The sequence below is a fragment of the Lytechinus pictus genome, unplaced genomic scaffold (genome assembly GCF_037042905.1).
Source record: "Lytechinus pictus isolate F3 Inbred unplaced genomic scaffold, Lp3.0 scaffold_19, whole genome shotgun sequence".
NCBI classification, from domain to species: Eukaryota; Metazoa; Echinodermata; class Echinoidea; order Temnopleuroida; family Toxopneustidae; genus Lytechinus; species Lytechinus pictus.
Genome location: NW_026974140.1, coordinates 2164728 through 2176652, shown reverse-complemented (window position 1 = coordinate 2176652; position 11925 = coordinate 2164728). Strand labels below are relative to the sequence as shown.

General features: G+C 35.4%; 1 protein-coding gene across 2 annotated transcripts; it reads right to left on the bottom strand.

The window, feature by feature from the left end:
• Nucleotides 1-296: 296 nt before the first annotated feature.
• On the bottom strand, nt 297-9227 carry LOC129260044 (trace amine-associated receptor 7d-like). 2 transcript variants are annotated; one of them, XM_064114382.1, is made up of 3 exons: nt 8487-9227; nt 5256-5484; nt 297-2904 (listed from the first exon to the last, which is right to left on the bottom strand). In XM_064114382.1, exons 2-3 carry the CDS (start codon nt 5461-5463, stop codon nt 1901-1903), a joined length of 1212 nt encoding a protein of 403 aa, XP_063970452.1. In that variant the 5' UTR covers nt 5464-5484; nt 8487-9227; the 3' UTR covers nt 297-1900. The 2 variants fall into 2 exon arrangements, with proteins under 2 accessions (XP_063970452.1, XP_054754112.2); XM_054898137.2 differs by lacking the exon at nt 8487-9227 and having other exon boundaries at nt 304-2904; nt 5256-5515.
• Nucleotides 9228-11925: the final 2698 nt, after the last annotated feature.

The following is an 11925-nucleotide window of genomic DNA, read 5'->3' as shown; positions in this document are numbered from 1 at the left end:
CATGAGATGATTAGATGAAACGATTTTAAATGAGATGAAAATTATTGGCAATGTTATCTGAAAATCGGGGACGTCCCCGGCTGTAGGACATCTCGCGGTTGATAGGTAAGAAAATGTCCCCAGAAGCATGATTACAAACTTACTGTATATATACACGCATACCCCCCCCACACACACACACACACCTCGATTTTCATCCCAGTCTCCACATGCACCCTCACCCACTTACAAAATTTATCTTTAAGTCCCTTTTTACTCACACTTCAATCAAAGATTTTCTTAATTATGCTCAAGGTAATGTTGACTTTTTCATAATTTATTAATTTGAAATTATCAACACAATATAATTTTAACCTAAAGCGCTATTATATAATATGAATTAGTTCTACAAACAAGTGGAGCGCCTATATGGCAGTCTCACCTGCAATACGCGATTCAATATAGCAGCAGTGGTGACTTTGAAAACTACTATAAAATAATTATTAACAAAAACACCATTCATTTAACGACTACGTTCATTGACCCTAAATGACATTTGACCTTGATCATGTGACCTAAGACTTGTCAGTGATACTTGATTACCCCTATGTCCATAATTCATAAACCATATCCATAAACTTTGAAAGTTATGACAGCAATTTAATAATTACCTCCAACATGGCCAAAGTTCTTGGACCTACCTTTGACCTTGATCATGTGAACTGAAACTCGCACAGGATATTCAGTGATGCTTAATTACTCTTATGTCCAAATTTTATGAACTAGACCAATACAATTTCAGAGTTATTATGGTAATTTAACATATTCCCCCAAAATGGCCAAAGTTCATTGACCTTAAATGACCTTTGACCTTAGTCATGTGACCTGAACTCAGACAGGATGTTCAGTAATACTTGATTAATTTTATGTCCAGGTTTCATGAACTAGATCCCTATAGTTATTAAGTTATGCTCTCATTTCAAAAACTTAACCTTCAGTAAAGATTTCAATTTGACGCCGCCGCCACCGTCAGAAAAGCGGCGCCTATAGTCTCACTCTGCTATGCAGGTGAGACAAAAAAAGAATGAAGTGCAGATGATTGTGTGCTGTCTCAGTGATGAAGGAACTAATTTGTTATATTTGCCCTCAGAAACCTGTAGCCATCTCCATTTTTCTTGGGAGTGACATTTATTAAGCTGCTACAGCTTTACAACTGCACCTGAAGGAAAGTTTGTTGTAAAAATTTCAAAAAAATATATAAAAAATGATAAAAAATATTGGTGAAGCTTTGAGGAAAATCCACAAAAGATTAAGAGAGTTATCAGAATTTAAAGTTTTGGATTTGTGACGTCCTAAACGAGCAGCTGCCCCATATATCATGTAATATAAAATGCATAATTTTTTTTAATGCTTCGTGATGACTTATTTTTGTTTTCTTTTTTAGAAACGGGTGTGAAATGAATTGTTTATTGATATACTGAATGTACAGTAAACCCATTTTAAATTTTCTGAGAAAATTAAATTTCATTGATTTTTTACCATTCGACATAATTATACATGTATAAATGTAGAAAAGCTGCTCGCATATGACGTCACAATTCAAATAATTGGAATTCTAATAATTTATTCTTTGATGGATTTTTCTCCAACATTCAAACATATTTGTTAATGATTTTTTTCTGCTATTTTTACAATTATTATTTTATCAGGGTTCCCCTTCGAAGACGTACTCTAGATTTTCTCCAATTCTAACACAGTTGAATTCTTGAAAATATGAATTTTCACCAACAGAGATTGGATATCAAGTTTAACTGAATGAATAACAATTATTGAGAATTTCGATTCAGCATCCAAGGGTCCCGACTCCCTAGTAACTTAAGAATAGCTTTATGAAAACACCAATCGTGGACAGTTATTCATGTCATAGATCGAGATCAGCTACGCATTCATCAATTCTTTCTTCTATGTTACATTTTGCTGTCATCATGAACATTCGGTTGTTAGGAGGCGTGTTGGTCATCGTCAGTGGACTAGTTCGACGTCGTGACGGTGTGTACTGGTCTCTATGCTGACTCGTCACCGTCCAGATGACAGAGTCTCCTCGATTCGAATTTCTGCAGAACTTTAGGTACTTGGCCTTGAAGACACGTCGAAACTTTGAGTAGCTCGTAACGTAAATAATAGGATTCAAGGCGCTGTTGATTTCGACCATCAGAATTGTGGTGACGGCAACTTTATCAGGAAACATGTGCTGGCTGCGACGAGCGTACAACAACTCGATATTGAATGGCATACAACAAATAATGAAAGCCGCCACGACTACAAAGATCCGTATGGCAATGCGTACCTCTGATTTGCGAAAATGTCGGATTGCTCGAAGTCTCTGTGCTTGTGAGTTTCCTGATGACGCTACGGCTGCCTCTTGATTGGCAATGCGTGAACGAGCTCGATGTGCTATGATAGCAATTTTGAAACTGCAGCCACATATTACAAAAACTGGTAAAATAAAACAAAAAATGTTCACGCAATATGTATACGGCCAGGATACCCTTCTTGCAGCTGCAATAGTGCAATGATAAATTGTCCCATCGAAAACGATGATGTTCGGCTCAGAGAGAATAAAACCGGCAGTGAAAGTAAACAACATGACCCACAAAGAAACTAGAGTTGCTAACGTTCTAGGTTTGCTAAAGATCTCGTTGTAGTGAAATGGTCGGCTGATTTGGAGATAACGATCCACCATGACGATGACGAGGGTGAAGACAGATACACTGTAGCACGTATACGACACCGTAACTACACCAAGACAGAGATATCGGTTCGTTCTTATCAGACAATCACCGTTGAGGGCGCATGGCAGGCTGTAGGGTAGGTAGATGACTCCAGTCAGAAGATCTGCTATGGCCAGGTTGATCAAGCAAAAACCTTGAAAACAAAAAGAAAAATGACATTAATTCCTGTGAGTGATAGGCTATCTTATTTCTCGATGATATTAACGTTTTATCATTCATTACATACTTCTACAAACTTGTGGCATTGCATTAGCAAACGGTGTGGCATCCCAATGACGTCAGCGCCTTGGTAAAGCATATTCAATCGCCAGATCCTGTTCTGACCCATCGACTTTTCCATGCTCTTTGCGTCACTGCAACCCAGCAAGTATAGTCGGGGTTTAAATTGATAGTAACAGAACAAGATTAAAACAATGTGTCGACATCGACCTTGGGCAAGGATGATTCAAGGTCTGATTGCTACATTATCTCTAAATACAACGAGTGCTTGCACTTCTTCAGGTGCAGCGAAACTTGATCGAAACACTTTACACGATCTTTGACAAGTAGCCCTACAAATTATTTGCACAAAATGCATTTTCTGTTTGCATGGGCCACATTTTTATTTCAGATTACATCCACTTGCGATTCCCTTAACGTCTCATGCTCTATTGCAATGGTGACGGTGGCGGTGAAGATGATGATGGTGATTATGATGATGGTGATGATGATGATGATGGTAATGATGATGATGATGATAATGATGATGATGGTGCTGCTGCTGATGATTGTGGATATGACTATTATATTATCACCAAGGTCATTTAATTTATGATGATCTTGATGGTCACCATCATGACCCATTACTTTCTTTAATCATTTTGGCTGAGTTTTAGCTCTGACTAGTGTAATTGAGCTTCATTATTGTGACGCACATCAACATCTTATAATCGGAGGAATGATGGCTCTTCGACTTCGACCATTATTTTTATAACAAATGGACGTTGATCTTAGCAACGCTAAAACGAAGAGCATTTCGAATGGCGCCTTGTTATTTAAGGAATATGGATCATTTTACTTGTGTCATTTAGTTTAATCTCATAAGTAAACCTGTCATTGTAAATTCCATACATCATGATATTTGTAACCATGATAACCGCAATAGAATATGGAAGGATGACAATTAGATAAAGGATACTCCCATAATTCTAATTTTTCAGTTCATTGATGTGATTACTACGGCGTTCAGCAATAAGCTACACAGAACTCATTGAAATACAGAAAAAAATGAAATAAGGGATAACAACCATCTATTATAGATAACATTTCCATCTACCTTGCTTTCGTAAGAGCAAATTTGTTTATATTTACTTGATTGTTTCAATAATCTTTATTTTTTTATATGTCTGTTTATCTTTATTAATTCCGTTCTAGGAGTTGTTTGAGTGCTCTAAAATCCTTGTTTGGAAAATACATAAGCTTTTATGAAATATCCATTCTTGTTATTATAGCGATTATCATTTTTCGTATCATTCTTCTTTGACTTGTTATTTTCCTTTTCCTTTCTTCTTCCTCTCCTCCTTCTTCTTCTTCTCTTCTTCGTCCTCTTCTTTTCCTCCTCCTATTACCATCTTCATCTTCTCCTTCTTCTTCTTCATCGTCATCATCATCATCATCATTACCATTATTGTCGCTGCTTTGTTACCATTATTAAGAAAATACATGTAAGGATAAAGTTTACTCTTTACAAGTCTGTCACTCTCAGCATTGTTTAACCAATCCCAAAGTTGATTAAGCCATGATTGAAATGTAAACCTATATAGTTACTATAACACCTTTTGGTTACAAAATCCGAGTTCAATTTGCATGTATTTGTTTATCTAACCAACAGTTGGTAGGTTCATTATGCAACTTAAAGGTTCGTAAAACAATATTGAGAGTGTATTGTATGGAGCATTTTCAGAACACACTTAAGGGTGCATTGCAGAGAATCTGATTTGCTATTTTTGTAATAGGGACGTTGTAAAAAAATTCAATAAAACATAATTTATGATAAATTCAAATTTTTGACGCAGATTATTATTATTAAAGCAAATGGACCCTTTTTGTGTGGTAATTTTGTAAGCACCCTCTTATTATTGGGATTAAATTCTTTAAATATTCGTTTATATCATGTTCTGGTTTATCACAACATATTGTTTATATTAAGTCTATATTTGTGGTTTATATGTGTCAGAGGTGTATTCCGCCACAACTATTGCTTTTAGGAATTAATACGCCCAAGAAATCTGTACTATATCTACATGTATATTCTCTTATGACGAATGATTTTGTATAATTTTTATTGAAAAAAAAAATATCTTGTGAAAATGGAAGAAAAATGTTTATTTGAATAATTTAAACAAAGTAATAATCAGTGCCGTTTTCGTATTGCTAATATAGTTTGACACTCCCGGAGTTCCCATATAAACAACAGGCGTTATCTAGTATACTAGGCCTACTTACCAGTTTGGTTACACAGTTTGGGCGTGCTCTTGAAAACAAGGATTGTGATGCTGTTGCCAATGACAACGATGAATACAAGGATTAAGGTGATGGAGAAAATGAAATAATTCGGTTCCAAAGGATTGTCTTCACCTTGAGGAGTAGGACTTGGTCCTTCTTGATGGTGTTGAGCGTTGACCTGATGATCTTTACCAAGAAACGGTTGCATCTTGCTCTAGCTAAGATATTCCTTGGAAAAGACAGAGATTATGGTTGATATGAGAACGGAAGAGGAATGATGTTTAAAAAGGAAAGGGAATCCTCTCAACATGAGAATGGATGCCTTTACACAGTGAATAACAAAGCACCACATACCGCAATATCATTCTGCTTTTATCGTTTTGAAATCTGAAATAAAATCATATTATCAACAATATATTGTTCATTTATAAAATTGAATACTATCCTGTACCATAGTATCAGACTAAATTGATGATTAACCTAATGTAGACATTATGGGCAAGTATGTTTTAAGTATTTATTTCCCTTTAGAAATATTAGAAGTACCTTCATCATCGTGTCCCTCTTTACTATTTTTTGTGTGTGTGCAGTAAACGCTCTCTTTTTACATGATGCTTCTCCTCTCGTGATAATTTGGTAAGTAATATCTGGCGGCAATTTGTCATGACTGTCTTGTCAAAGATGATGTCATACTGAGAGAGGCTGTCCTTATGTCGGTTTCTTAATGGACCATATTTCATGATCACCAAACTCATGAAATTGTGGGTGTTATAGATGGGTTTCCTTGATTTGTAATCGGTAAAACAATGACAACTCCAGTCATGCTTAAAGGTTGTGCATTCTCAAAACAGTTTCTGTTAACCCGTAGCGTACCTAGGATTTTCCACAGGGGGGGCAAAACCGTCCGCCAAAAAATTAAAAATTAAATTTGACACGCAAAAAAAAAAAAAAAGGTCTTCAACCACAAGTATATAGGATTTCGAACCAGAAAAAAAATTGACAAGCAAAAAAAATAAAAAAATTTCAAGCTCGTCAGGGGGGGGGGCAAAAAAGGTCTTCAGGGGGCAGGGATACGTCCTTTGCATGGGTTGTGACCCCCCCGTAGGTACGCTAGTGCTGTTAACGAAGTTAGTAGTCTGACTGATGAACACGTTTGTTGACTTAGCCCAGATAAAAACTGCCTAATTTTATAGCATCCCTTATTAATCTAAAAAAAAAAATCGTATTCGGTAGCCATCCGTTATTTTCCTACACTCTATTACGCATTTCTAATTTATTTCCATGTCATGTCTATTATTGTAATAATCATAGTATGACATATCTTCTTTATTTTAAGGCAGGGGCGACGCTTTGACATTTTTCTGTAGGGGAGAAGTAAACATTACGTCATAAAAATAAGTGGGGGTATATACAATAAAAGTACACAGGCTATCCTTTTTTCATTCCTTTTTCTTTTTCTCGTCATTTTTATATTAATTTGGAGAGAGTGGTGGTCATTCCGGTGCCCTTGTAGCACAGTCCTTGCTTTTTAGGGAAAAATAAGATACGATAAAAAATTGCATAAAAATTGCTTCTATTGCATTCATTTTACATATTATCATTATTCGGTTATCTCTTGCTCTAAATCTCAATGAATCTAAACGCCTGTTTTTAGGAACCAAACCAAAATTACATTAAGTATAATGATTTCTCATTCTGTAAGATTTAGATGTTTAATCTAATTTTGGTATGGTCCCTTGATAAGAACTCTCCAAATAAGGAATTTAAAATAGTGTGTATTAGGTAAAATGTAAACAAGATTGATTCTAAAATGCTTACATCCATAAAAGCAAAAAAAACACGTGCATGTACATGCATATCAAACAAAACAGTGCGTATAAAATACGGGACAGTTTTGAAAAGTCTATCAATATTATTCAAAATGTTATAACTAAATTTTGATGTTAATAGATTCTCTGTCTTGTCTTTCAAATGCCATTAAAAAATAGGTTTGTTCATGCCTGACCGAACACTGAACGTTTTCTTCGGAGGTTCAAAAGGAGGCTTGCGGCAAAATGGCAGAAAATTAGAAAATATTGGTCATCAGACTACGGCTAATTAGCAGACTTCCTCTTATCCTTTTCATTTTTTTTTATTATGGTTTCATATTTAATTTACAAAGCTATTTATTTGTTTGAATTGTTTTTTATTTGTTATCTTTTAGCATTATTAGTAAAAAAAAATGTCAAGCCAATTAAGGGGATTCGCATTTTTAATGGGAGAGCTTGTAATAATGTGCTACAAAGGTTATGTGGTGCATTTGAAAGACATTATAATCTTTTTTCCTGTAAGAATTGTTATGTCCTGTCAAGCACCGTGACCCTGGAAAGCGGGGGTGTGTGCTGGGGGTGCTGAAAGCACCCCCAAGATTTCTCTGATGCGGGTACTGCGCGTATTATTCATCATAGACAGTACCCCCATGAAAAACTGTTATATCTTTAATAGAAAATATGAAATAAAAATTTACTGGAAAACAACTTGGGGGGGGGGGGTCAAATTTCTGTTAATCAAAAGGAGCATCATTTATTAGTGAAAGCCCCCTTTTTTGCGTGTCAAATTTAGACCAGCTGCACCCCCTGCTTAAACAAAATGTTTTCAGCACCCTGTCAAGCACACAAATTAACTTGTTCAAGGAATCAATGTTCCTTCGACAATTATGATTCGTGTCTTTCAAAGGAATCATAAACTTTGTTTCACATGATAAAAGGATCTGAATGAATAACAATCTCTCCCAATTTAAAAATGCAAATCTCCTTGCTTGGGTTGACAAAAAGTTTTTTTCTCACTTATGAAGGAATAGGCCTAAATGAAAACGCAAAACAATTCAATTAAATTATGCTTTGTAAATGGATTATAAAAGCATATTTTGAAAATTATGGCAAATATTATAATGAAAAGGTTAAGAGGAAGTCTGCTGATTATAGCAAGATGTCTGATCGTCAATACATTCTTATTTTCTGCCATTTGGCGCAAGCCTTTTTTTAACCCTGACAAAAATACTCCGTGTTCGTTCAAACATGAACGAAACTTATTTTTTAAGGGCATTTAAAAGATACGACTTCAGAACATCTATTGACAACAAACTACATATAGATATCATGATTTGAAACAAAATTTTGATAGACTTTTAAAACTTTCCCTTTTTTTGGATACACACTGTATACTCTTATGAAGTAAGAATAATTTACTTACCATGCAATTAAACTATTATGAAATAAGAATGAGGTTGTTTCCAAGGCATTAATTAACGAATTTTGATTCTAACTATACCCGCTGATCTCATTTCAACTTTAGCACCAGGATTCGGAAGATCATAGTCATGTAGGAGTATTGTTGTGATCCTAAAAGCGTCCCAACACCAACTACAAAATGAGGAGAGGAAATATATCCGAATGTCGACCGTTGAAAGATGATTCTCAAACGTCAGATCCTGAAATATCAAAATAGGGTTGGTCTTTGCCCCCACAGGTTCACTCGGTTATACAGATAAAGTCATTATCAGGAGACTTCTTATATAATATTATGGGATATTATGTTGCTGAACATGGACTTGAAACAGGCTTTAGTCACTCGCACTGCGATCAAAGTAAAATTGATTAGATTGTCTTTTACGTGCCTTGCTTCCTATTTTTCGCACGTAATACCCGAAGATTTTACTGCCAGATTGGTCAAAACCTTATCCAATAATTCACCTTGTCTTGTCCCATAAATCAGAAGCAGCTAGGTGACTGAAAAACAAATCGGCACAAATTGAAAAGGTTCAGGATGTCACAGACGTCGAATGTATACAAACGCTTCTTTTTGAAAGAAATCTTATCTTCACAGTGACAAACAAATCGTAAACTTTCCAGTGCAGGCCACGAGTGAACAGTAAATTATGATTATACTCGCAAAACGCATCACGCAAATCGAGGATTGTACCTGTTTCCTCTTTCTTCGTGATCAGGGACGAACGAACTCCGTATGCGAGCGACGCCGCATGCCGGAGCACTGTCACTTTGCGAGGAAGATGTGCGGTGGACCAACCCCACCCCCTCCATGCAGTGGCGTACAATACGGCTACGGTAGTTAAGAACAGATTTAATAAAAATATTATATTATATTTGGTCATCATCCTCCCCATTCCTGGCATTTATCCCCTGTTTTAAACCACTTTCTTGGTATACCTATACTAGCGGGTATATATACATCTTCCTTCATCTGGGCATCAGTTTAGGCCTAAAAACTATCTTCGGCTTTATTGTTATTTTATTTTATTCATTTATTTTACGTAATAGTACCCCAAGACATTAGCGACATGTGGAGTTTATGTTCAAAGTATAGATTGTTCACTACTATGAAATTGCTTCTTTTACTTTTTTGTTTTAAATATTCCTTCAATGATGATTATTATCCGTTTCTCAAGTTTTGGTTATTGGATTCATCTCATCTATTGCTATACCTTCCCCCACTAAAGTCCTACTTGAAGTAATTGGGACTCATGTTATATACAACTTCTAATACCCCCCCCCCCCCTCAGTCCCTATAGGCTCCCTTATCTGTAATATGACATTTTGCCTTTTCATGCATGCAGTCGACTCTTTGCGATTAATATGATGAGTACCACCCTCTCTCACTGATAAGGACCAACACGGACCTCTTATTCATATTTGACATGTTTACGATGTTTATGAGAATGAAACCACTTTAAGAGATGATGGCACTCTGCTTGTCTTTATCCGTCATTTTTTAAAAATTACATTAGTTCGTTACATGAAACTATAAAAAGTATAACGGACGAAGTCAGCATTATTATAATTTCAGTGTTCTTGATTATAATAACAATGATATTAATAGTGATGATGATGAAAATAATAATAATAATAGTAATAATGAAAATAATAATAATAATAATAATAATGATAATGATAATAATTACGAAAATTCAAAACTCGTGTGGTCTTTATCTATCTACTTTTTTTCCTTTCTGAATTGTATTCCAACAGACCAAGAGCAGATCAAAGTGAAAACTTTTTAAAAGAAATGCACAATTTTCTACAATATTATTATTTTGTCGCCGTTTTCACGAAGTGTACCACTAAAGAGGCAAACATCTATTGACAGATCATTTCTTGTGTATTATGACTTAAAACAGTGTATCCCAAGATTTGTTTTGATATTCGATTGGAACGGTTTCTCTTTGGCAGATTGATCTTCATTTTCATTTCATGTCATGGTTCATTAATTTTCTTTCAATTAAAAAATTATACACACACTGCAGCTGAAAGGCTGAAATGTATATTTCACAATGCATAGTGTAGCATAAAACAATAAATATGATGATAAAACTAATGGTACATTAAGAAAGAGGTTATTTAGGAGATTGATAAAATACGGTATTGCACTGTTTAAAATGGGATGTCCTGCATAGTGTTTATTGCGTTAATTTATGCTAAGCATTATGTTACCCTTTTCACTATGTGCTCATTTCTTAAACTTTCGCTTTAGATGTAAGAAAATGCTCTATAGTGTACATAATAATGACTACTTCACCTAAATTTTCCCCTGCAATGGCATATAGGGGAGACACTTCCTATTTAACATCACTTTTTACATAATTTCTGTAAAACATTTAAGTTAGGAAATATTTACACAATAAATTGGGTTTTGTAGTTTACATAATATTTGTGAAATTTACTGTTAGGTAAAAATTACACAGAAGTTATGGAGTTCCTATTTTACATCACTTTTTACATTATTTCTGTAAACATTTCTCTGTTTGTGCGCCCGGCCATTACAGTGCGATGTTAGCATTCAAGGAGAATATAAAACCTAAAATATTAAATACATGCAGTAAGCCTATCCAACTATAAAAAAAATGAACCCAGCCACCCCCCAAAGAAAAAAAGAGTGAAGGAGTTTTTCAACAGGCAAACCTCTCTTGGAAAATCATCATTTTTTTCTTTAACCGTCGTGATGCCAATTAAAACATTTGACCACCAAAGAGGCAATTAGAGGGAGTAATACTAATTAAAAAATGGCCGATAATTCAACCGTCTCCATTAAGTCTCCAGTCAGTAAACGGATAGCCCTGGCGTAGCAACGATGGGCTGGGGTGATAAGTAGCCAGCCATATACACTACCCATTCTTTTTAATTGTGATTAAAAAATATGAAGAAGGAAAGGGGATGACTCGGGGATGGGTGCCATAATGGTGAGAAACACTTATAGGCATAATAAGATTCTTTCCGAAACTCGGCTCTAGCTATATAGCTAGTTTCTTACATTAATCTCCCCGCCATGCAGTGTCTGATTGCATGGCCCCTCTCAGCTCCTAATACACCTGCCGAACACGCGACTGCAGTTTTCTAATTAATATCAGGGTGCTTGAATCTGACATACAACAGGAAGGGGTAAAGACCAAGCCACTAAGCCGTTGTCTTAGTAACGGATAAACAACAGAAACATTCATACTATAGCAACCAGACAATGTAAGTTGGTTCTTATAAGTTGGCGTTCAAACAGAGAATGAAACATTTGGAGTGATGGGATTCTCGTGATTGCCTATTGCCTATATGCAGTGTAATTGGTAAAGCGTCCGGAGATTGAAAAAAAAAAACAAAGAAAGAATGTTTGCCCCTTCTGTTGTTTC